General features: G+C 42.4%; 2 protein-coding genes across 4 annotated transcripts; one reads left to right on the forward strand and one right to left on the reverse strand.

Moving 5' to 3' along the window:
- Window positions 1-1,459: 1,459 nt before the first annotated feature.
- LOC106650406 lies at window positions 1,460-17,141 on the forward strand. Its single transcript, XM_014368382.2, has 5 exons — window positions 1,460-2,128; window positions 14,369-14,896; window positions 14,986-15,718; window positions 15,797-16,119; window positions 16,200-17,141. The coding sequence occupies exons 1-5, from the start codon at window positions 2,050-2,052 to the stop codon at window positions 16,898-16,900; spliced, it is 2,364 nt and encodes a 787-aa protein (XP_014223868.1). The 5' UTR covers window positions 1,460-2,049; the 3' UTR covers window positions 16,901-17,141.
- A 227-nt stretch (window positions 17,142-17,368) lies between these two features.
- On the reverse strand, window positions 17,369-24,571 carry LOC106650621. Of its 3 annotated transcripts, none has more exons than XM_014368756.2 (16): window positions 24,294-24,571; window positions 24,109-24,202; window positions 23,917-24,030; window positions 23,690-23,833; window positions 20,857-23,624; window positions 20,509-20,792; window positions 20,180-20,439; window positions 20,019-20,115; window positions 19,732-19,896; window positions 19,505-19,653; window positions 19,306-19,434; window positions 18,959-19,234; window positions 18,457-18,875; window positions 18,168-18,378; window positions 17,990-18,096; window positions 17,369-17,916 (listed from the first exon to the last, which is right to left on the reverse strand). In XM_014368756.2, exons 2-16 carry the CDS (start codon window positions 24,175-24,177, stop codon window positions 17,910-17,912), a joined length of 5,199 nt encoding a protein of 1,732 aa, XP_014224242.1. In that variant the 5' UTR covers window positions 24,178-24,202; window positions 24,294-24,571; the 3' UTR covers window positions 17,369-17,909. The 3 variants fall into 3 exon arrangements, with proteins under 3 accessions (XP_014224242.1, XP_023317349.1, XP_023317348.1); XM_023461581.1 differs by having other exon boundaries at window positions 20,857-22,141; window positions 22,229-23,624; window positions 24,109-24,571; XM_023461580.1 differs by having other exon boundaries at window positions 24,109-24,571.
- Window positions 24,572-26,371: the final 1,800 nt, after the last annotated feature.

Below are 26,371 nucleotides of genomic sequence, written 5' to 3' on the forward strand. Positions count from 1 at the left end.
CGTAAGCCAGTTAATGCGCACTTTTGGGAAATTACTCCGTCTCTCGTGTCTCTTTGCATCGTCGTCGGTTTGTTTGCTCGCGCGCAATATATATATATATACATCGCAGGGGCTGTGGCTGCGTTTCACCCTCGCTGCGCGCGACGCGTCCATGGCTCGGAAGCTCGCTCGGCGCAAATTTATACCTGCCAGTGTATTGCCTCCCTCGCACAAGTATATAAGTATATAGTCTCGTTGTGTATATACGCCTCGAGCAAAAGTTGGCAGGCAAAAGTTTTCAATTTTATAGCGTGGCGTGTGCGAGCTTGCGTGTGCGCGACTCGGAAAGCCAAGGAGGGAGCGGTACGCGGCATTGGTATAGAAGGGATGGATATGGTAGGCGTTTTGCTGCTTATATTACAATATTATCTCTCTGTGCTCGTCGAGTGGCGCTTCGCGCCGCGCATATACGTATAATACGTATCGCAAAATAGCTCGTGAGAATCGGCGCGGACTTGACCCTCGGTGACGCGTTATACCGGTCTACCGTACCACGTACACGTCGAGTATAATATTGCTGTAAATAAGCTATGGCTAGGTACAAGCATGTATCGGAGACGAGTACGCAGGTGTTGGTGTCAACAATAACACGCATCAGCTGACGCGCAGCTCGTGTTCGTAGCCGACACGCTCAGCTGCAGCGACTACGAGCTTATCCTGTGATTTACGTTATACATTTGAGAGAGGACGCGACGAAATATGCGGGCGTAACGCAGCTCGTCCATACTTGCGTCGATTTCACGAGTTTGCAAAAAAATAATTATTGCCAATTGTACCGCTAAAAACGTAATATACAGAAAGTAACCATTGTGCCTCGATCCGAATCTCAAATAAAACAATTGTGTCGGGTGCGAGTCGACTTTGTATCAGGAGCTCGCGACGGGGGGTGCTCGACGGCAACCGATCGCACACCATTTTTAGCCCAGTTCTGTAGGGCTACGTATACGTGACACACGAAAAAGCTCCAAACTCTCAATTAAAGTCCAAAGGTTTGTATTGAGCCTGCCAATGATAGTAGCTGTAAAATCGATCGATGGTAAATAAATGGCGATGCATCAAAGCATCCGCATCTTATAGATATTATAAGTACTGTTTTAAAATAAAAAAAAATTATTAAAACACATGCCTACCTATATGCGAGTGCAGAGCTAGCGCAGAGATGAATGGGGGGCGCCGTCGAGCCTTGGAGCGTGTGCGTGCCATGCAGCCTGTATACGTGCACACGCGGATGGCAAACGCCGCGGGAGTAGGGATCGTATACAGCGATCTTGGCTGTTGGCGCGAGCAGCCGCAGCGACTGCGGCGGTGGTGGTGGCGGCGGCGGCGGTGCTGCTGCTGCTGCTGCTACTGCTAGTGGCTGCCGCGACGATATAGGTACGCGCCGCTTCGAGTGTCTAGTCGCTCTCGGGCTGCCAGCCGACTGCCGAGCTTTCAGTCGCTTATACTCGAGCTCTCCTATATTCCAGAATCAAGCGATACGCACGCTCGACCGATACAAGAGTGAAATTCGCGATGAGATTTAAAGCTCCTAGCGTTGCACTCGTTAGCTGTGTGATCGCGATCGTCTAATCGTCAGGCGTCGATCGTGCGATAGTTCCTTGTTGTTGTTGTTGACAGTGCGCGCGAGTCCGAATCCGAAGAGGAGAAAGAAAAAAAAGGTATACAGAGCGCGCGCCTCGTCCGCCGCTCCGAGTGCAAAGTTCGAATGAGCGAAACAAGTGATAGCTGCGCTTCTGCCGCTGCCGCGACACCTCGGCCGGAATAACATAAAGAAGAGCACGCGACAGCGAGGAGGCCCCAGCAGACGACTCGGCGTTTTCGATGCTCGCTACGCCGTTCGAGCCAGTAATCGAGGCTGGAGCAGCAGCAGCAATCGGCGATTCCAACGAAACGCACTGCCTACATCGCCAGCCGAGTCGTTTCGTCACCGGCTTATAGCACTTTCCCATCCAGGACGAGTGCCCCCGGAGCAGTTGAGGCCTTTTTTCCCAATTGGAGGGCGCCCCGAAAATGCTCGGCTCGACGACCTCCTCGCTTTTGTCCTGCTGCCTGCTGCTGCTGCTATCTGCGCTGCTGCACAGCTCTACAGGTGAGATAAACACTGCATCACGTCATTTACCAAAATACACAACTATGCATAAATTAAAAAAAATATCATTATTATTATATTTTACGTGCGTAAAGCAGTTGCAGACTTGTATATCGTATTAAGTTCCGGTCGTGCTCGCGACTCGCTCTCTCTCTATAATGTAATATCTTCATCCCCCTGCGAATGTGGCGAGGATGATTCATTCGACGTCTCATGACTTGTACGTTCTCCTTCTTGTACGCGTGTATACCATATAAAATATCGTCTAGGCCGTATCGGCTTTCGGCGACTGTCCGGCCTCCTCCGGCTCGTGCGTCGGCATTGTCTCGTATTTTATTGATAAGATAGCTGGCTGCAGCCTCGATACCGAGCCTGACGCGCTCGCAGGTGTCGAGAGAAATAACGCTCTCGTCAATGGCTAAGAGATAAAATTACTTCATCGTTGATCTTTTTGGGAAAGTAATTGGGCCAATTTTCACCCTATCGCGTGCACGCGTACTCGAGCAATGGGAATGGGGGGCCATGGCGTGGTATGGCTCACGAACGATGCATTCCGAGTCGGCGAGGGGTATTTTGTCGCGGCCCGTGTACAGGTGGAACTACGAAACGTGCCTTTTCCAAGCTGATCGATCAAACTTTTTATTCGAGCAATGTGAACCTCGTGAAACGGGATAAGAAATGTATTACATGTTTAGGAGAAGCCGACGATAACGGTAAAACAACATAACTCGGCCGCCGCTGACTCGATATTATTATTTTTCTACACATTGTTTCCGTATATCGCATCGGCGCGCAGCAGTACTTCTTATTCGCTTTTCTTCCGGTCTAGATATTGCGAGTCGCATACACATATATATGTATATAGATGCGTTATGTGCTGCTAGTCGTCGCCGCCGCCGTCGTCGCTGTCTCGTTTCTCGGAAGGATCGCGAGCGCGTGTGAATTTTACGTCTTGCGTTCGCGCGAATACCGCAGTCGTAGCGGGAGGTATTATACGACTATAACGACAATGATGATGGTGATGATGATGATGATGATGATGCTACATGCTATACGCGCACGCATTGCCATTCACTCCAGTCCATTGAAACTTGCTTCCTTCCTCTTTCTTACCTCTCTCTCTCTCTTTCTTCTTCTTCTTCTCGCGCAGTTTACCCCCTTATATAGTTGCCTCTCTGTCTATATACTCCGGCGCGCAGGTACATGCTTGGTCGTTTCGCGTAGCTATATAATATTCGAGGCAGCCTTTCATAGCGCAGTTCCGACCGAAATTATCCCACTGGCCGAAAAAACGAGTTTCTCCGCGGTCGGCATGCACAACAGCAGCCGAGCGCAGGCTTACACATAATTTATAGGGTTGAAGTTTGCTCTCTCTCTCTCTTGCTCTCTCTGGTCCTCGACTCGAGCATGCGCCGGCCGGCGGCCAGCACCGTAATTTTGCTCCTTTTTTCCTTGTATTTATTTTGTATTATCCTCTCAAATTGATGATGATGAGTCTTTCATTCGCTTCCTGCCGAGATCCTGATTTTTCTTTCCTTCTTTGTATACACACACACACACAGACACATACCAAAGTCCTACGCATCGCGGGCTCCTATATCCTATCCTATACAGCATCAGGACGTTTGCCTGCATTTTTCTCTCTTTTTTTTTCGTGCTTCTTCGAGTGGAAGCCGAGACCAAGACAGAGGAGATAGAGAACGAGGAAAAAAGATGAGACTGTTGAGATATGTATGGCCGGTGATGAAGCGATCGCACACTCTCTCTCTCTCTCTCTCTCTCTCTCTCTCTGCGCCCGACTGATTTCTTAGCTTTTATATAAACACACTGTCGTGCGCACATAAGCAGACGCACGCGCGCATGTATACATAAAACACATACGAGAATTGAATAAAGAATAAAGAAAGGAGTGACGAGCGAGTCGTCTTGAAGTGAAACATCTCGAGACTCTCGCATACAATGAGACGACTGTTTGCAAGCCACTGGCATCTTGTCTATTGTTGTACGAACTTGAAAATATTCCACTCGGAACTCGAACCTGCCCCTCGTTATTGACGATTCGATTAATACGCAACGGGCGTAATTATGAAATTGGTTGCATTATTTGCAACGCCAAAAATGTGTATGATGAATTTCTCAAGACGAGATCGAAATATCGCCCCGAGCAAAGCCGAGTCGTTTAAAAAGAAATAAACATCGATCGGTCTTTCCATTCTTTTAGAGTCTGTACCGTAGAAAAAAGGTTCAGCTATTACACTTGTTGTTCAAGCCAATGATTTATTGTTTAAGTTGTTTATTTCAACATTAGAGCTGATTCGAGCTGGTAGAAATTGCCCCTGGCAAGACCTTTGAGTTGCTTCGGGCTTCTATAAAAAAGCATTAGCCACGCAAAAATACACAATTAATAGGCTAGCTATTAAATATCTCGAAGCTCTTAGAGTCTGTGCGTTCCTTCATTGATTGGAAGCCTCGTTATTCGAAAAGTCCTTTTAATTTTTCTACCTCGCTTCTCGTTGCTCTCGTATTCGACAAGTCCTCAAATATAAGCGGCACTTGTTAATTTAGAAATTCCTTCGCAGTTTGGACTTTTTTTCTCACCGAGTACATCATACATAAGTAAAATAGTTTGTCCGTGTGTGTCCGTGCGTGAGGTAGGTGTATAACATGTATATCTGTGGCTTTGGGCAGCTTCTTTATTCGCTGCTGCTGCTGTCCACGTCGTCCTTCGATGCAGCCTCTCTTCCGGCGACTCAATACGCGTATAGGTAGGCAGGCTTCATTATGTTTTCGTTGCCCGAACTCCAAGTGTATACGGCTGTATTATGATGCCGTGGCCACATAAACATACATAATGCAGACGAGCTCTTTCTTTTTGCTCGTCACGTCCATTCATTCGCGTTGCCGTGTGTTACTTTATATACAGATCGTGTGTGCACACGGGCTGTTTTCTTTGATTCCGCTGCTTCTCCTGGCTGCGTCGTATAGTATAGTGGTAGTGGCGCATACCTTTCGAGAGAGGCAAAGATTCACTTGCTCGAAATGGGCGCACAGGTGTATTGTCTTGTTTTGGCCCTTTTCCGCACTCTCACGATCGTTACGCTAAGTTCTCATTGTGTGTCTGTATTTTGACAATCTTCGCTTCCTCGATATAACGAAGGATCGGTTCAAGCGCCCATCGGATTATTATTCGAAGATCGATCTCGACTCGAATGTATACATTGCATTTACGTTGCGTGCTGTATGCACCGCTAATGGCTCGAGGCTTCGATAGTTTCGTCACGAGCGACGTGCAGCGCGGTGAACAAAAAAGAAACACGCTGCACATGCCTTTATATCTATCCTATACGCACGAGATACGCGCAGAGAGGAGTGCACGCGACACTTTTTGCGTCGTCGTCGTCGTCGCCTTGAGAAGCAGCGCTCGACTTTCTCACGTTCGCTCGTTTACGCGACGCCTTTATTACTCTCATTTTTCTCCGCGCAGCTTTTATATTCATCCTTTTTTTTTAATCGCATTATGATACAAGAAGCCGCGTCTTTTTCTCATTCTGCTTCATTCGTTGACGTTGTTGTCATATCGCAGCCTTTGTGTCCAAACACCTCTTATATATATACGCGATGATGGGTATATAGGTATGTATAAGCTGCAGCGAGAGCTCGTGTAATAATGCCGCCGAGGCACCTCTAATCGTCGCGCATCGCCGTCGCAATATAGTCGTCCTTGATGCGGCTCTCGAGTGAACGTATACTCTTTCGGAACCGCCTGCGCCTCTCTCTGGTTGGGGCTCCTCGCTCTGTCGCTCTGACGCTGCTGCTGCTGCAACGCAGGCTGCATCTCTCTTATATAGCCTTTCCATTATACATCGGGCTTATTATTATTTCGCTCGGAGTGAAAAACAGAATGAGAGAACGAGAGATAAAAAAAAAGGAAAGAGAAAGGGAGAGATCCAATCGATTTGGGTAATTCGATTCGTTTATGCGGGATCGAAAATCGCCTCGCGTTCAGCTTTGACCGAACTACTGTTACGTAAAAAAAGAAGAAGAAGAAGAAATAAAGGCAGAAAAAGTAGAAGAGCAGGAGGAACGGAAAAAAAATCAAAAGAGGAAAGAGAAGCTGCTGCTAGGATCGCAGTAAACATCGCGTGGAAGCCAAATACGCGAAACATCCTCGCGAGAGGAAGTGGTATTATAGATGCTATTTAGTGGCACTACAGTGGGCAGGTGAAAGATCCGCTCGCACACATATAGCGTACGGATGGATGAGAGAGAGAGAGAGGCAGTCACGCACACGCCGGCTATAAAGTACGAAATGATGCCGGAGGCTCGCGGCCGGCCAGTAGCAGTATAGTCACCACAGGCGGTGGCGGCGTCGAATTGCTGCGGGGGGCGCTCCAAAGATATACAAGTTAGAGATCGAGGGCTGTGCTCCTCGTAGTAGTAGCGCGTGCGTGCCGTGCGTGACCATATCCCGAATTACCTGTATCCTATTGCGCGGATCCTGCACGTATCGACGCGATGCTCCGATATTGTAGCTCGCACGCACCGATCGTGTCCTCGTCGTCGTCGTCGTCGTCGTCCCGCACGCAAAATCGATCGACTCCTGTACTTCTGTATCAGCCAACGACTCGAGCTCGTTCTTCCTATTTTATAAAATAAAATATAACGCGTAAAAATATATACGAGCTGCCAGCCGAATGTCGACAATGGACTTGCGGACAATGCGTTAATCGAACGTGAGGCTCAAAAGTCCCTGTGCGGATCGCACACCTAGAGCGAATGTCATTGAGGTGCGATTTACGTGGAAATTACTCACAATTACGACGGCTCGGCTTTTCTTCGAGGCACGTACTTACTTTTTCGTCCTTTTTTCCCCCGTTTCCGACGAATCCCAAGTTTACCTCGAGCCCTGCGTTGCAATCAAGGAATAAAACAGTCCAAACGTTCAAATCACAGCGGATCCGAGCGCTATGCCGAGTGCCAAGGGAGAAAAAGAGACCACCGTCGGAGCTACACATACACATACACACCTATATATAGGATGCATAACTTTAGCCTCTGGCAGGAGGAGCAGCAGCAGCTCGCTTTTATGTACGCATATACACGAGACAGAAACGGGCGCGGGCAAGATCGTTCTGTGTACTACCTCGGCCGGCCGGTGCATCCTTAATAATGTAGCATCAACTGGTTTCCAGCTCGCGGACGACGATGCTGCATGCGAGGAGGAGCATGCGAGTGTGTATATTATGCTAATGTGTTATGGCTACACGCGCGTGCCTGTATATAGCTCTAGATCGGCCGTCCGACAGAGTCGAGACGTACACGGCGAAATAATCAGCTTTTTTTAATTGTCGTCGGCGTGGCTCGCACGTGAGAAAGAGAGAAAACTTTCTTGCGCCGCAACATGGGTATAATATCCCATTGCAACGAGTTCCGACTTTGACTCTTTTGTCTTCCTATAACGATCCTTGCTTCGAATGAATCATCGCGTTTGCCTTTGCATCGATATTAATATTTGTGAAGAAAAATCTAATCCTTGTATCTCGTGATCTTTTTGAGGCCGCACGAGGTCTTATTATCCAAAATAAACCAGCTGCTCCAACTCTTCCGGTTTCTTACGAGTCATTATCTCAATTTTCTGAGCCCGACAAAGAAGTATATATAACGATATTTGTTCTAGGCCAAGTATGTTTGAATAACGGCCTGCTTCTCTCTAGAATAAAGTGAATTTCCGAAAAAAAATAAAGAAAATAAGTCATTTAATATTATCAATATCGTGTACATATTTACTCATTCTTTATCTGAATGCCGGAATTATTAGCCTATATAGTTCGTGTAGGTGTATATCGCTCACTTATACAATACTTAACGCAGGTGGACTGTGAGCGGAACGATTGATCATACGTACATTTAAATTATATTATAATCTCTGGAACGCTTATAAACAAGCATACTGGCTAAAACAATATTTTTAGAAAAATTCGAAAGCAAAACTTCCCCTCGTGCGCAGCGTATGTACACGAGAGCGAGGTAGGTTTAATTGCCGGCGTTCATATCTCGCTAGACATTGCAAAGTGCAGCAATGCGCGACAGCGGCAGGCATTCCATTGGCATTGGCGCGCAGACTATATACACACACACACTGCATCGAATAACAATCGCTCGATCGAGGCTCTCTTTATACGCAAGATTACGTATAGTTGACTCGAACGAGTAATTCATTAAAATTAAATTACGCGGCGTCGCTCGGCCGATTAGTTGGGCCTTTTAATTTATGCGCCGGATGAATAATGCATTACTTATATAGGTATACGATCTGCCGCTTATACGTATATCGAAATGAATATATCAATGTATTATATTTTTTCCTGGGTATACGAAAAGCGGAATTGATTGGGCTCACGCGCGTGTGGTCGCGGCCAATAAACAACGTCGCGCGACTTTTATTACATTATACACAACTAAATTTGCCAAGGCGAAATTTTGTGTACATCTACATCTCTTATACAAGTGTAAGAAGTGATCGCATCGTTGTCGCACGGACGATATTATAATGAACACATTTGGCGCGAGTCAGCATAAATATACATTTAAAATTGGATTTTGGACGATCGCTAAGCAGCGAGGCTGGCTCGGAAATGTGTTCGGCCGGCATTTATATTATACATATCAAGAATCGCAGGCGGCTCGGGTACATTGGACAGGCGCTCGGTACAAAATATTATTCGTCGCGCAAGCGAGGCACGCGACGCACCAAACAGATTCACGCGCGACGAAATTGTATACAGGCCTACGCGCTGCATCTGTCCTTTTGCGTCTATACAAAGTACAATGAAATAAGTAGTATACGTAATACGTGCGTACACGAGGTAGAAACTCGCGCATATTATACACACAGCAGTAGCTGTCCCGCGAGCAGCAAATGAATAGCTCGCACACACACGCATCGAGCCCGGCGCACGAATCAAAAATCGCAGCTGCGACGTACTCACTCGTACTGAGCGTAAGTTTAGTGTACATTTGTGCACGCCGGGCGAAAAGAAGTTGACAAAAGTCGTGCGTTCGCAGAATTGCAGAGGCAGGCGCGCGTTTGCAAAAATGGCACTGCCATGCAGCTGAGAAAGTAAATAATACGAGGCGCGCGTATATAGTACGTTGCACACGCGCTCGAGACACTGCAGCGCGGAGAGGAGAGCAGAGCGGCAAAAATGTGTACATACCGCAGCCACGATATGGATGTAGGTAGCGTGGGCAGACGCGCGTGTCGCGCACCACGCCAGGAAAAGCACGATAATGATAGCCGGGACGCGTGTATAGTTATGGTCTTTCTCTCTCTGTCTCTGGGCCGAGCGACGAGTGACCGCGACCGTCTATATCCACCGCGTTATACCAGATATACGTGTACAATAATAGTCGCTAAATTGCCTCGAGACGCGCGTCCTTGCACATTGCAGTCCCCATCCGCGATTGCCTCTTGACTTTTAAACCCAGCGATGCAATATAGAGACTCGGGTGTACATTACGGCCGCGTTGAAATCGCCACTGCGCACTGTATGCAGCGTCGGTCAATTACGGAATGTGCGACGATGATGCTACTGACACTGCACTTTCGCTGCGAGCCACATTGCGCGCCGCGCGTTACCGCTACTGCATACAGTACGTACGTATGCACTGCTGCACGCGTCCATTCACGCGGCCGCATTTAGCCCATTCAGACGTATCTACCTTGGCAGCTCTCCTATGCTATGTCATGTTTTTTTTTTTTCATTTTAAGCGATGTGTCATTGGCATTTAGATATCTCAGTTTTTCCTTAGAAAATAAAGAATATTTATCGTTACTTTACGAAAAATTGGAGCAGCTGTACAAACTATTACGAAGCGCAGTTTCAATTCGGAAGATATCGCTTTTTATACAACTCGTAATAAGAATTAATGAATTTCCAACGTGCGACTTGAAGAAACAACCGAGCGATACGCCTTCGCACGGACGTATTACCATTTATGTTATTTATAATACACGTACTTCTGCGCATAAAAAAGAAGAAAAAGGTGCAAAATTATTTTATCCGCGCGCGGTATACTAGGCGTGTAAAGGACATGCGAATAGCTCGAGCGCATAAGTTTATTTGGCTTTAAAATGAAGAAACTCGCATGTATAATATAATGATAGGCTGACGTATAAAGGTATAGGAGAGCGGAGCAGATGGCGCAGCCCGTGATAATTGCGACATATCGGCTTGACGCTTTATTGGCCAGTGTCTGTGTGTGTGTATATTTGCGCGATATATGCATGCACACGAGAAGACCACTTATAGCGTACAGCAAAGCGTACATCAAATACGGCTCATGCTCTCTAGAGGTAGGTAATAATAATAAAAGGGCCCACCGGAGCCGAGCGGATATCAAGCGTCAAAGAGAAAGACGAGCAAAAGAGAGAGAGAGAGAGAGAGGTCGATTACTTGGGCCTTTAGGATTGGCCCGTCATCCTTGTATACACACACATAATACTGCTACTACCACTACCACTACACGGGTCCACCTGTTCGTTTTCCTTTTAGCCGCATGAGCGGGCGTAGCTATAGCTCGAGTCGTCCGTCCGTGCAAAACGACGTCGAACGTGTATTATGGTATCTCTGGCTCGGGGACGATGACGAGCGACCAACGCGACAAGGATGATTCCAAGGTTCATCAGCACTATATAGTAGGAAGGAAAAAAGACGCCCGGCTCGAGTCGGGCCATGACACGCGAGGCGTCGGGAAAAAGCAAATGGGATTCGCTCGAGTGGATCGTTGTGGCACGTATAGCAGCAGCTACATACACCAGCCCAGCTATTTTTCTTACTCGCGACGGACTGATATTCGCTGAACCGTGAAATACGTACCTGTACTGGCTCTGACTCTGTAGCTCCGTAGCTCTCCTCCTCTTATATGCTGCTGCGGCGTTGCACTTTGTCTTTTGCTTCCTACTATACGTATGTACGTTTGATCGGAGCGAGCGGAAACTGGATTAGATTGCGTACACGCTCGTTATTTCGCTCACACACGCATGAATGTACGAACGTATGTATATAAATGCAGTCGGCGCATCGTGCGATATTCTCCAGCGAAGAAAGAGACCCATAGCATATACCAGGAGCTCACCACTCGATGGATTATTTTCGTTTCAAGACTCGTGTATATGCAATATGTATACAAGATTTTTTTTAAACGAAACCAAGCGGCAGTCACAGCAACAGCAGCAGCAGCGGGTCGCTTTAAAAAGCTCGCGCGCATAAAACTTGATTGCGCCGCGGTAGCATAGTTACAGATGGTCCCCGCGCGCAGCGGAAGTTCAATCGTTTTCCGACTTACCACCAGCACCGACATTACTTGTGTGTATAGCTATGTATATAAACCGTAATCTCGATCGCGCGGATGTTTTGAATTCTCGACTTTTACCGCGCGTGCTACGTACACGCCAAAGAGACGAGTCGGTGCGAGTATAAACGAAACCGCAGCATCAACAGAAATTATCCTTTTTCCTCTGCTGCTGCTGGCGGCGATGCGCCGCCAGATTAAACAGTCATCTTCGTCATGTTTTTCGACGTCGACCCCAAGCTCTTACCTCTCATTATTATTTTTTCTCTCTCTCTTTTCCTCCGCGATGATTACGTTTATTTATCCATCCGTGTCCGCGCGGAGAGTGGCTCTCTGAGGTTTTTGCGGGAAAAGCCATCGGTCGCGCGAGACGTCCAAGAGACTATTTCTCACAGTCGACGCGATCGCCGATATATCGACGCAATGGACCATGTGGCGATCGCTTGTACAAGTACCAAGTACCTGTGCAATTATAGCTACGCTCGAAACTGAGATCCGAGCCGACCGGAGACGCATTGTTTTGACGAGCCAGAGCGACTCTCGGCTTATCGCAACGTTCACGGAACATCTGCGTAGAGGCACTTTGGTTTAAATATAAATATTACAAGCGACTGAGCGATGTAATGATTCACGCGCATTAAGAATTCGTATCCGAGTAGTCAAGTTGCAGCGGCACTCGACAAGCATCGTTTCAAGGATCGTCGATGTTTTATTTTTGAATTGAATTTAAAGCTGCTTCTCGCCCCCTGCGTGTATATCGGTGCTGGCACGTGGCTCTAAATGCCTTTTCGACGTAAATGCTTTGATTCTTCTAATGGATTTAAGATCGAATTTACAATCGATCGCGATCAAGGAGAAGAAGAGTGTCGTCGTGCGTTTGGCTCTCTTTTTCCGTAGGGCGTACGCATCGCATCAACGATGCAGCTAACTAGGCAACTTGTAAAATTGCGAGGACGATCATCGCTGCTGCATACGGTACATATAGCTATATCTACATGCGAGGTTGGCCTGCGAGCGCAGTCGAGCGCGGCTCTAATTACACCGACGGCGCGGGTGGCCTCTCTGCTACGCGTGCTCTCTTCTGTTAATGCTGCTGCTGTTGCATTGACTGCACGTACGGTAGACACGTCGAAGCGATGTACGTCGATGTAAGAAAAAAAAGGAGGAGGAGGAGGTGGAGGCCGAAGGACGAAAAGGGAAAAAATGTTTGGCCGGTCCCCAAGGGAGGCAAAAATACCTGTGAGTGCGCGCGCGAAACGAGACTCGATCGACGAGAAAGGAGAAAAAAAAAAGGAGAGAAACGAGCCAAGTTACAGTAGCTGCACGTAGCCTAGTACAGGTACGAGCGTACGAGAAGCGTCAAATAAAATCGACGCCGCGCCACGACCAGGTCGAGAGCTGCATCCAGTGCAGCTGCACACGCAACGGACTCGGAACTCGATGTACATATAGGCATAGGTATAAACGTACGAGAGCTGCACAATAGCTGCGTTCGTGCATCGCACAGCAGCAGACGTAGCCCGCGCGTTCATACGAGCTCGTGCAGTGTGCAGTTATATAGCTGGCGTAAGCCTATTGTAGACATAGGCACCGCGAGAGAGAGAGCGAAAAGCGAGCGAAGCCACGGCTCGCGCTGCAGTTACACGCTTCCGGCCTCTCCTCGCTTGCATCGCTTATATGCCGTGTGTACGCGCTTATTGTGTGTATACACGAGAGAGAGAGAGAGAGAGAGAACGAGAAAACAAGAGAGCGTGGCACATGTGCGATGAGAGATGCGTACCTATGCAACTCGCTGCTATATTGCAGCGAGAGTATATGGAAGAGAGAGTAGAGAGCGCGAGCTAAAAAAAAACGTAAGATGCAGCAAACGGAGCTAGCTCGTTGCGAGAGCTGTTCGTGGCGGTGCATCGGCGCGGGCAGGTGAATCGCGTGATCGTTATAGGCGCGCTTCTTTCGCACCGCTGTTACCGTGGCGTGCCGCGATCTGTTCGGCTCGTAACGTCGATGCAGCAGCAGACAGTCCACAGCTCATGAGTATAAACAAAGAGAGAAGATTAACGCCGTGGTCGCAGTGCAGCGCCTCCGTTAACACTCGCAGATGCAATTTTTATCTACCTATATTTTCGCGATCTTTTCGATTTTTACGCACGATCGGCTCGATTTATCTTCAAACCCTTGAGAACATTTTTTCAATGATACTGCTATAATGTCAAGCTAATGAATCATGTTCAATATAATGAAAAATATCGCTAAACTCACGCGTTAGTTCTCGTCCAGAAAACTGTTTACTACGAGATCACGCGTTATTATCTTCCTTATAAGTTTACGTAAATGATCCACGTTAAGAGCGCCGTTCATTCATGAAGAAAAGTTGTTTTCTTTCTGATCCCTGAAAAATTGAAATTTGTCTGTGCCAGTGGCATTCGCCATGAAGTTATTGCAGTTGTAACATGAAAATTGATCATGTCAAATTCTCCCATTGGAATCGCATCGTTCCAATAAAATTTATTTCTTTAAACCGATTTTTGAACTAGAAAATTTCATTTCGTTGTCAGTTTTCCAAATATTTAATTAAAGTAGAAATTCATCACTAGTCAAACTTCTGAAGAACGAAACTTATCGATACAATAGACTCGGAGAGAAAGTTACGCTACGCGAAAAGCGCAGGAAGAGCGCGACGTGTATGGGATCCTCGAGACGAGGCCCTTTGGCACCGCAATGCGTTTTAACCGCGCGCGTACGTCGACTTGCAATAAATTCCATATTATTCTAACTCATCTTATGCATGCATACTTGTTGTTCTTTTATACATAATACACGTCACATTAGCCACCGCAATTATGGCCAAAAACTAACGTACTCACGTCGATTATTTCTGTATCGCAGGTCTATCGACGATCGCCAGCGAGGGCCATCAATTGGACATCGAGCAGCAGCCACATCATGACGTCGAACTCGACGAGTTCACCTTCGGCTGCTACTTCTCGGCCGAGTATCAGGGCGAGTTCGTCATGCAGGTCAACAGTCCGTCGTCGAGCAACAGTGCCCAGCTCATGCAGCAGTCCCTCTCGGCCTTCATGGGCGAGCGCTCGAAGCTGCTGACCCCCAAGCAGCTCCTCCAGCAGCGCCAGCAGCAGCAGCAGCTGAGCAGCCTCGAGCCCGTCCAGTACGTCAGTCTGAACATCACCTTCAACGCCATACCCGTGTGGGGCTACTGCCACCGCAAGCTCCAGGACAAGGTGCTGCTGCGCGACCGACGCGGCGGCTACGGCGAGTGCATGCGCTGCTTCAGGCTGGTGCGCCGCGCCCGCAACATACTCCAGGTCTACTATCGCGACCTGGCCGTCTGCTACACCGACGAGGCCCGGGCCATCGAGTCGTGCGACCACCTCAACACCTCGGCCATTCTCTACCGTGAGTATAAAATCCAAAGTACTAATCTACCAAGTACTAATCTTTTCATCAGCTCGAAATCTAATGTTTTTGTTTTTGTGAATCATCAGGTACGAGCGAGGTCGGTGGCGAGAAGATACGCAACGAGTACTGCCCGATCGCCGGCAAGTATCGCTTCAAGTACACGGTCAACTACGACTACGAGCTGCTGCAGGAGAGCAACGAGCCCGAGAGCCGCGACGAGTGCGACGGCTTCACCTCGGAGCTCGACAACTGTCCGGACGGCTCGCAGCTCAAGCTGCGCTTCAACCGCTGCTCCTTCGAGGAGCACGAGGTGAGCCTCGACTGCCTGGCCAGCTGGCCCGTCGCCGACTCGGACGACGATTCCCAGCCCGGCCCGAGGAACAGCGACGCGCCCCGCTACGTGGCCCTGCTCGACAGTCGCGGCACCGGCACCGCCAGTAGCAGCAGCAGCGAGTTCGCCAGCGGCAAGAGGCGCCGGCCCCGTTACCGATGCGGCCTCTACCACGTGGACGGGCGCACCGGCAAGACCTACCTGTCGCTCAGCAGCGACTCCAGCTGCAGCCTCAATCTGCAGAACTCGACGTCGGGCTACGAGCGCCTCGTGCTCAGCAAGACGACCACCCAGAAGAAGATGCCGAGCTACGTCGTCAACAATCTCAGCACGTTTCCCCAGTGGGCCCAGGGCGAGTGGGAGGAGACCGTCATCGTCAACGGCACCATGACCTTCCAGGATCTCAACGGCTACAAGAGCTTCACCTTCGTCACCGTCGACTCGGACGAGGCTACGGGACGCTACATCGTATTTTCCCGCGACCAGTGGTGAGTAGCTCTCTCTCTATCTCTCTCTTTCTTCTCGGGTCCAACTGATTTAATAATTAATCCTTTTTGCTATTGCAGCGAACAAGAAGCATACGTCTGCCTGATCATGAAGCAGCGCAGCGAAAACGTGCTGGAATTCGTCGTGGGCACGGTGTCGTCGCCGGTCTACCAGCCGGCCCTCTGCAACGAGACGAATCTGCTGCTCGAGCGCCAGGGCGCCGTTTGGTGGACCCTGGCCAGACTCGAGCGCAACCACGAGTCACCCTGCCCCATAACCGGCGAGTACACCGGCCGCATCACCGACGTTCCCGGCATGTGCGCCGAGCTCAGCAGCAATTGCCACACGCGACAGCTCATGTACTACAAAGTCTACGATTGCGAGTCCGGCGAGCTTTACGAGGGTACGTCATATCTTCTCCGTAATGATAACTATAAGATTCGACCCCCTCTCCAACTAATGAAATCTTTTGTTCGTTTTCAGAGCGCACCTACGAGTGCCTGGGACAGTGGCTCGAGAACGGACTGACTTACAGCTACACCATGCGACAAGACACCCAAACGAACGAGTGCTTCGTCGGAGCGATCGTCAACGACGAGGAAATCTACATCAAGGAAGCTGGAGATTTTTGTGCACGCACCATCGATCCGCGTACCGAAGGCATGCGACTCTATCGTAAGGGCCTTTGTCTCGGCAACTCGTCCAGTCCGGCGCCGACGCCCATTACCTCGTCCACGACCCCGATATCGTCCTCGCCGTTCTCGTCGTCGTCGTCGCCCTCGTCGTCCTCCTCCTCGTCGGCTTCTCTCGTGCCGGTATCGGATCTGCCTCTCGCATCGGTCACGCTTTCCGACACGGAGCACCGACAGTCCTACCCTCCGCACTACGTCAACTCGATATCGAGTAGCAGTAGCAGTAGTAGTAGTAGTAGTAGTAGTAGTAGTAGTAGCAGCGTCGGTTCTGCGGAGCCACCGCCACCGCCTCCGAGAAACGGTGCCGGTGCCTACCCGACCCACAGGTTTCGGCCGGGTTACTTGCCTTCTTCCACTACCAGTAGGACGACGCATAGAGCCACGACTACGGCCGTTAAAGCGGATCGATTTCCGAACTCGGCCGCGAGTCAACCCAACAAAATGGTCCTTTGGATTCTTGCCACGACTTTTTGGGCGATTTCGCTCGCGTGAGCTTGAAGCATTGGCTTTTTTTATATAGTATTAAATTTATATATAGATATTTACATACACTTTTGTACGGTATACACAATCGACAAGTCCAGGCGAAACGAATGACGATTGACGAATGAATGATCACAAACGCGAATGAATGTGTGCTTGCTTCTATTTTTTATTTTTAATACGTTGAATGCTTGATTTTATTTTTGAATGTGACGTTTATTTATCAAGACTCTCGACTTCATTTGTACATACGCTTCAGATCATTATTTAGAGATTTATATTATACATACATAGATATAAATATATACTTTTTTATACGTGTAAAAAATAGAATATATATTATAATGTATTCTGAAATAAAACTCGATTCTTCTAATATGTACAGATTACTTTATTTTCATTGTCACAGATGCAGATCAAATTATGAAATTCAATTAATCTCCAATCCAATCCACTGTATTTAAAAAATAGTCGGTATTAGCATTTTTTACTTCTCGTGAGAAGTAAAGTTTTTTTTATTGTAATCATAACAAATACACTTACAGATTTTTCATTACAAAATAAAGAAAAACATTTGTAGAAAACAAATATTCATTTTGGTTTCACAAGTATTACAGCCAAGAATAACGAAACAACTTACTTCAGACGTTTGGCTTTTTTTAAAAAGAATTGATAATAAAACATTTCGAAGGCGCTTACTTTATTATATTACAAAATTCACTGTTTGTAAAGACACTTTAAATGCATTGACAAAAATACTATCTATTACCATATGAAAAGAGAAAATTCATTACCAAAAATTATTTTTAACTGGTATAAAAAATATACTATAATAGTTTTTGGCACATATTTGCCAGTTAAAGATGCAAATTAATAAACACTGTACAAAATAACGTATAATACAAAAAATTAACTCAAGTCTTATAATTATACTGATGGCACCAGGTACGAAATCTATTAAAAACGTTCAACAGCATCGTTAGCTAACTAAACGATTTACTTATATCCTTCCAATATCTTATATTCTACAAAAAAATGAGAAAAATTATTTGTTAAAACGAAAAAGGATTGTAAACTCATGAAATGAAGAAAATTTACCGAACAACATGAGGTCTTATTTTAGATGGATCTGCATTAACATTTAATCGCATGAAAACTCCTCGACCTTTTGCATCGTATAGCAAATCTTTCCACATAGGATCTCTCTGAAGAAAATAATCAAATTAAAATCTGGTATCAAACTTTGGTTAACTTAACATGTACAAATAACCATTACCTCAAAAGTTGTGAAATTTCCGCATATGATCAAAGAATGTTTCGCTCTGGTAAGTGCTACGCATAATCTTTGGTGATCCGACATAAATCCAATTCCACTACTTCTAACACAAGACATAATTATCAAGTCTCTTTCTTGGCCTTGAAAACTATCAATAGTATTACATTCAATCTCAAACTTGTTTTTCGTATTATCTTCAACTCCTCTGATTCTGAAAAATGATATAAATCGTTAAATAAATGATTGTCAGAGTAAGCATTATTTTTTGACTCATATTGTGACTGCTCACGTGTTATCTATTTTGGTGTTGATTAATTTTTTTTGATTTTGATAGGGTGTTATTATTCCTATACTAATTTTTCCTTTCCAAGCTTCATGTTTTCCATACATCATCAAACACTTTATCAGTCGAGCAATGAAAACAGCTTCACTTGTATTGGAAAATTTAACATCATCTTGAAACCCATCAATGTTTAATACGCGATATGCGTGGAATGGAAACTTTTGATTATAATTAGTAGAATTTTCCAGTTTTCCTTTATAAAAGTATTTGTTCGGCCAGTGAGAAATTGCGCTAACCATTCGATATTGTAAATTTAGCATTATCACAGGATTCTTATAATTTGGATTATCATCTTTTACTTGGGGCTCTAGAGCTTCTTTGGTTCTTGTAAACAGTGATCGATCCAAACCAAGTTTTTTAGCTTCCTAATTAAATATAAAAAGTATAACAATATTAACAAGTAATTTTTCATTTAAACTAATATTGCATAAAGCACTTTAAAACTCACTGTTGACATGACTGTCGCCGGCAGTTGATTGGGGTCGCCAACAAGGATAAGACTTTTCACGCCCAACATTAAAGGAATAAGATTTTCGGCTTCACAGGACTGAGTCGCTTCGTCAACTATACAAGTAGCAATTTTATCGGGAGAATTTCCTCCAAAAAGCGTCTCCATCAAACCAGAATAACAAGAAGACAATGTGCAGGCAATAATATCTGCTCCTTTTAGAATACGGACTTTACTCATTTGCAATGCTTTGGACATCTCTACAGCTTCTTTATTCTGAAAATTAAATTTTATATTTTAAAACAAATTACTTCAAATTTTTTTTATATAACAATTATGAAACATACGGGATTTTTACGGCATAGCCGATCAAGCTCTCCTTGGAACTTTTTAAGATCTTTTAAATAAATTTGATTACGTAAATCACCTTGAATTAACTTTTCCAGTGCTTCAATTTTTTCGGACAACTGATGTTTCTGAAAATAAACTTAAAATTAAGAAAATTCAAAAAATTTTTTAAGAAAAAAGACCATTCATTTTTCTTACTTTTTTTTCAACTTCTTCCAGATTTTTTTGGCGACCTTGGTTTGTTGTGTTTTGGACATCTTTTTTAGCTAATTCTGTGATGGAAATTTTTTTCACTTCGGTATGCATAACTTCCGCTCTTCCAATTCTAACCATTCGAAATTTATGTTCTATAAATGAAAATTTTATTATTTTTATAAAAATTAAAATAATGAAAATTTTAATTTTAATTTTAATTGAAATTGCACCTCCTATTCTTTGCCTTATATTTAGTAATCGTAAAACAAGTTCATCCACAGCGGCGTTGGATGGAGCACATAACAAAATTCTTAGGGGTTTCCCATTGACATATCTGCCATCTCCATAGAGGATTTGCATCACCAAATTAGAGATTACTTTTGATTTACCTGTACCTGTGAATTTATTAAAAATAATTTTAAAAAATATTTCGAATTACAGACATTCACTTCGATACTGTTAAATAACCGTTTCATCGGATTTTTAAAACTAATTGCATTTAAGAAAAATCGCTCACCTGGAGGTCCTACTAAAAGACAAATTTTAGGCTCTTTGTTAATAGATGAATTTGTAAATTTAATTACGGCTTCTGTTTGCTTATCATTCAATTTTTCCTACAGTTAAAAAAAACGAATATGTAAATTGTATTCTATTTATTTACAAATTTAAATAAAATACCTTAGTCATAAGATCATAGTGACGAATTTGTTCCGTAGTTACAGTAGCTAATTGGAATTCATCAATTTCAACATTCAAAATCAAATCTTGAAGAGCAGAATGAGGCACATATTGTAGGCCTTGAATTAAGCGAAGATGAGGTCTGAGATATAATATGCTTCGTATTCTTGATATTTGATCCATTTGGATGGCATTTTGATCTATCAAGCGAGTTTGCACCACGTATGTCATGTGGAAATCAGGCTTTTTACAGTATCTACCTATACTCAATTGAAATATTAAATAATCTATCATCGTTGTTAAAATAAAAAATTAAAATATATTTTTACTTAGTTTTTCATTAATTCTTGAATATTTTGCTGGATTTTGTTGTTGCACTTCTGTGACATAGCCAAATAATCTTTTGAATTTAGTATTCCTTGAAGAGTTTTGGGCTGTACTAAATTCTAATATAATCATATCTCCATAAAGAGGAAGAGTTTGCTGCATTAATTCCTGCTTGGTTACAAGAGCTTGTACGTTAATTTCTGTATATCTCAAGCCATTGGGTGTTTGCATTTGTCGAATATCACCCCGACTAATTTGACAAAATACTGCAGTAGATGTAACAAATCTAAAATATAAATAAAAAAATGTAAAAATTACAACTTCAAGTTTATAGGTATCAACCGTATTACCTTGTTCCAGTACACTCATATTCTTTTGTTAGTTGCTGCCAAGTTTCTAAAAGTAGAAGGGATTCCATTTTCTTATAATAATGATCAAAACTTAAGAAAGTATTTGGTAAATTTTCTAGCTGTGTAAAATCAATTATTGGAGGAGGGCTAGTCTTTACTGTCTGTTGTTGCTCCAACCAAACAGGTTCCCAAGAAAAAATTCTTGCTAGAAAATCTTCAATTTTCAAGTGTAAAACTTTAGGAATTTTAATGATTTTTTTAGTACTTCGAAGACTTTTTCCATCCTTAATATTTCTTAAATTATTTCCTTCGATAATAGAAAATTCTCTAACGTCAGCAATATTTTCTTTAAACGACACAATTTTTTTTGTTTTTGTAGTAATTGTACTTTCTGATGGCTCTGATATTGGTGAAGTTGATCCACAATTATTAGTATCCGAAGAGACTGGTTCATGATTTATATTGTTGGAGGTATTAGTTAATACTGTAGAAGAAACACAATTATTTTGTAATTCATCTCCTTGAATATCTAATTTATCTCTTGCTGGAGGTGCTTGCACATCTAATGTTAGCTCTGTCTGAGAAACTCTGTCAGTAGTTATGGAAGAGTGATTTATTTCAGTACTGTCTTCACTAGGAACTAGTGGGATTGGTACTTGTCTGCGGGGTATAATATATGTTGCTAAAGATGATGATCCAATAGTTGGTTTTTTTGTTTCAGGTTTTTTAGGTTGACGAGCTTTTGTTTCCAGTTTTTGCATTGAATCACACAGCATATCTCCACGGGTTTTAGTAGAAACTTTGACTTTAACAATTGTTGTTTTACACCTTGGTCTTCCCTGGTGCTCAGGAGTTGATTTTGTTTCATTTAAAACAGGTGCATTCTTATTATTTTCATCATAATTTTCAGTTTTATCAGTCTTTTTATTTTGTTTTAATTTGATATCACTAGGACATTCTGTTTTTTTAGAATTGCGAGTCTTTGAGTCTTTTCTTTTTTTTGAATCTTTAGATGAATGGACACGTTCTTCATCTTTACGGGTTCTACTTTTCAATGCACCTTCAGTTTTACTTTTAAGTTCTGTTTCCTTTTTACTTTTATCTGATTTTTTGTTACTTTTTTTAGGTTTCATATGATGTGGTTCAATTACTTCAACAGCTCTTTTTTTATTTTTAGAGGCTTTAAAACTTTTATCTTCTATTGTTTGTTCAGTGTGTAATTTTTCATTCGCTGCTGTCAAGTCATTTATCAGTTGTTGTACACTTGGATCCACATCTTTCAATACTGATGAATTAATCAATTGTGCATTACTTGAAGTGTCAATTTTGTTAAGACATGCAAAATGTGTATGAGCGTTTGAATATGTCTTACCATATTTAGAACTATTTTCCAATTTATCCAAATCATCAACTTCACTAAAAGAAACTGGACTAAATTGTTCTAAAATGGAAATATTAGAATGATCAACTTCAAAAGGAGTTGAAGTATTATTTGCAGATAAATTGTCCCTGCAATTATTAGGTACACCAGTGGTTGAACCATGACACATATCTGTGATATCTTCCATTCCAGGTATTCCATGAGATTCTATTCTCACTTGTAGTTGTTCTCCACATTCACTGTCACTACTATCTAAAATAGTTATACAATTTTCATCTTCATCATCATCATAATATGATGTCTGTGGTGGAGGATTATCAGCTTCTGCTTCTTTTTCATTTTCTTGCTTAACAATAGATCTGTCAAATAACTGAGAAGATGGGAAGAAACCATCATCATCATCATTAATTTCTACTACATCTTCTTGAGAAAATGTTCCCCAATAAATTTCCTGTTTAATGTTCATTGGAGTTTCTGCGTTATCAGGTTCCACTTTAATATTAGAATGATCTATTGTAGTAGTCTCAATATTAGTCGTCTTAATGTTTGAATGATTTGTTATTCCAGAATTGGTTTTTATACTTGAATTAGCTATTGTTTTAGAACTTGTATCACTATTTGAATCAATTGTTTTTGTGCAATCAGCATCAATATTAGACTGAGCTGTTTTTGAATCATTAACATTGAAAGTTTCTTTTTGTTGATTTTCATCTTCATTGTAATCCATGATTTCACTTTTAATTATTTGATTAGAACAGATGACTTCACCATTTAATACAGGATTTTTAATTTCTTCACTTTTCATTTGTACTGGCAGTGATGGTTTTTTGAATTCTGATTTACTTTTATTTTTTTCTTTTTCTGGATCTGTTTTTTCATGGTTTAAGCCTGAACTATTTCTATTTGATGACAATAGAGTTTTTCTTTTGTTCATGAGGTAATTTTTATCTTTTTTGTTTAAAATAATAGATTCAATAATCTTAGGAGGCTCTTTAATTTGTTTATTAGAACTGTGATCGCTTGAAGGTGTATCAACTTTCTCTCTACTTATAATGGTAACATTATTACTTTTCATACCATTAATCTTTTTGGTAGGATTAACATTTTGTAAATTGGATTTTTCACTATTTATAATTGATTTGGTTTCATGATTGTTTTTCTGTACACTATTTAATTTTGGTATTTCATTATCTTTTGTATGAGATACCATTAAAATATCATCATCATCATCTAAGTTTATGCAACTAATAGAGGCATTTGATTCAATTTTTGATACTTTGGCTGGCTTCTCATATTCAAAAGTGGTATTTAATCTTGAACGTTTTTTATTTATGCTTTTGAGTTCACAGCTATCAGATTCACTAATTTCACTGGCTTTCATGACAATCTGAAAATTTTATACTTTAGTTGTATTTGGATTTTATTAATATAAAACTGTGTTATAAATTTTACCCTTTTTATAATCCTGTATATAAACATGTCATTTCGTAAGTCATTACTCAATTCACAACCAATACTAACAATATCATTTTCTTTAAGTTGTGTTTCATTGTATGGTTTGACCTGAGAACCATTTATGTAGACTCCGTTAGAGCTCTGAAATATTTTATAAAATTTTATCAATTTGTGCAAATACTAGTTTAACATGATTACATTAGAATTAAACATAGAAAATATACCCCCAAGTCAGTAACATATAATGCATCTGGCAAATTGGTGAAAGTGCAGTGCCTTCTTGAGACAAGTAAACTTAAACAGACCAAGTCATTCTCTTTCATTCGGCCAACGTGAAACTGTCAAAAAAATTAGCAATACATAAATGAAATCTGCAATGATTTGTACAGGAAAAGATGTGTTTTATTGCTACTTACAAAGGGTTTTGATATTATAACTGTCTGCTTTTTATCACCAAGACGTTCGAGATGTGTTTCAACCCGCATTTTAAGGTTTCACAATAACAATTCACTAATTTAAACGATGTTAAATATTCATTAGTACTATGCCATTAGGGACAGCAAGTGCCAAAAAGAAATTGCAGTTGCGAATGTAAAATTACCTCTAAAACGCAAAAAAACAATAACCTATTCGATAATTCTGAGAGTAGCTAATGAATAGGTTGATTTGTCAACGGACAGTAAATGCTTATCACTGATCCATGCGTGTGCTCATTCAGTATTTGCTGGGCTATAACGTTCTTGCTGCAACAAACATTCAAAATTATCTAGCACTAACACATCCACATGTATATTCAAAGATGCACGTTATCTTCTCACAATGAAAGTACACTGCGGTCCGCGCAACACTACATTACTACAGATACTGCCAAGTACTGCGTATTGTGAGTTAAGTTACGAAAACATCTGCCGACTAGCCGGTTTTCGCGCTGTTTTCAGTTCATATTTGCAGGCGCACGCGCACCACCCGTAATGATCATTGATGAGAACGTATGAGAGCCGTTTACCTGTACAGTTGACAGGTTGTACCAATTTTGCAGTTTTTATTATAATTAATCCGCACGTATCAAGGATTATTTCAATGTGTCTCGCTATTCAATTTACTAATAACGTTGATTTTTTTCTTATTAAAAACGCTTTACAACTAAAGTGAAATTAAAAAAAAAAATTTCAACGGGTCATTTTTTTCGAGCATTGGTTCATTGCTCACTTCACTTAGCTGTTTGAAATAATTGCAACGAGTTCATAAATTGATCTGCAGGTTGAAAAAACCTGTGAGCGAGAAAAAGTAGAGCTTGTTACGACAAAATAAATAGATCAAGATTATCGATCGAAACTGGCACGTGCAAAGAATTTGACTATTGAAAAAAATAAGTTGAATGAAAGTAAATTAATAAATATTTCGTTGATGCATTTTATTTTATTTTGTAAGAGTGAAATTTTTTTACTTACAACAATCAGTTGACTCTTTACAAATTTCAAAGTTCACTTGTTTACCGTTTCTTTGACTACCTGCGTAGCTCAATTCAAACATTGCAACTATTTACTATAGGGCGTTTTCACAAAGCGTTACTGACGGTCAGGATTGAACAGCTGATTTGCCTGTAGGCACAACAAACCGAGTTTCCATATACTTTATATGTTAAGTCGATTAGTTTGACTGCAAATTACAAATAAATGAGATGCTCTAAAAATATATAAAAAATATGTCGATGTAGAGGAAGACTTCATCTTTTCATCTATCGAAGCGGATTTTACGATTTCTCTTTAGTTATTGCAAAAACAATTGTTGAAATTTAGGTCATTTCAGAGTCTAACTCGCTACTCAGCTGCTGTCAACACTGACTTGCGCGTGTCCGTGATTGTTTTAGCGATATTTGAAAATACATTTAAATATTAAAGCATGAGTATATTGCCTTTTTCGACTCAGTTCCCTTAATTCTTCAGAATTTCTATTATTTTTCGGCTTTCCTGTTGGTATACAAAAGAAGGAAAACTTTCCATTTTGGGAATTTGCTTTGCATCCTGTTACATAACACCTCAACACCATTTTTTATTTTATGATTGCAGATTGATAAAAAAAAAACGAAATCAAATCTCAAATATCGCTAAAACGATCACGGACACGCGCAACTCGGTGTTGACAGCAGCCGAGCAGCGAGTAAAACTCCGAAATAACCGAAATTTCAACAATTTTTTTTGTAATAACTAAAGAGAAATCGTAAAATCCGCTTCGATAGATGAAAAGATGAAGTCTTCCTCTACATAGACATATTTTTTATATATTTTTAGAGCATCTCATTTATTTGTAATTTGCAGTCAAACTAATCGACTTAACATATAAAGTGAATGGAAGCTCGGTTTGTTATGCCTACAGGCAAATCAGCTGTTCGAGCGAAGAGGTTAGTGACGGTCTCTGAAAACAGCCTATTGCGGCTTCTGTGAATTCAAAATTACGTAACGAAGAAAAATGTACGATTTCAAACGGTCAGGAAGGATTTGGAACTTGATAAGTGCTACGTTCTAATATGTATTCCCAATAGGTTTAACTGAATTTTCTCAAATGTTTTCAATTTGTTTACAATCATTTTTTGACGATATTGTGAATGCCATAAGGTTTTTATATTCGTGGTACTTTTTGGACACGTATTTAGTGCGAATACGAAGGGATGTCTGTAAC

Source organism: Trichogramma pretiosum, unplaced genomic scaffold (assembly GCF_000599845.2).
Source record: "Trichogramma pretiosum strain Unisexual culture from Peru unplaced genomic scaffold, Tpre_2.0 scaffold4, whole genome shotgun sequence".
In the NCBI taxonomy this organism is placed as follows: domain Eukaryota; kingdom Metazoa; phylum Arthropoda; class Insecta; order Hymenoptera; family Trichogrammatidae; genus Trichogramma; species Trichogramma pretiosum.

Bases quoted from the DNA above. Each gene is read 5' to 3' on its own strand.
- LOC106650621 (XM_014368756.2), bottom strand. From the start codon at position 24,177: ATGCGGGTTGAAACACATCTCGAACGTCTTGGTGATAAAAAGCAGACA. The intron at 23,625-23,689 runs GTAAAATTTATA...TAAAATTTTCAG, and splicing joins TATACAGGATTATAAAAAGG to ATTGTCATGAAAGCCAGTGA. The intron at 18,379-18,456 runs GTGAGCAGTCAC...ATCATTTTTCAG, and splicing joins AACACCAAAATAGATAACAC to AATCAGAGGAGTTGAAGATA.
- LOC106650406 (XM_014368382.2), top strand. From the start codon at position 2,050: ATGCTCGGCTCGACGACCTCCTCGCTTTTGTCCTGCTGCCTGCTGCTG. The intron at 14,897-14,985 runs GTGAGTATAAAA...GTGAATCATCAG, and splicing joins CACCTCGGCCATTCTCTACC to GTACGAGCGAGGTCGGTGGC. The intron at 16,120-16,199 runs GTACGTCATATC...GTTCGTTTTCAG, and splicing joins GTCCGGCGAGCTTTACGAGG to AGCGCACCTACGAGTGCCTG.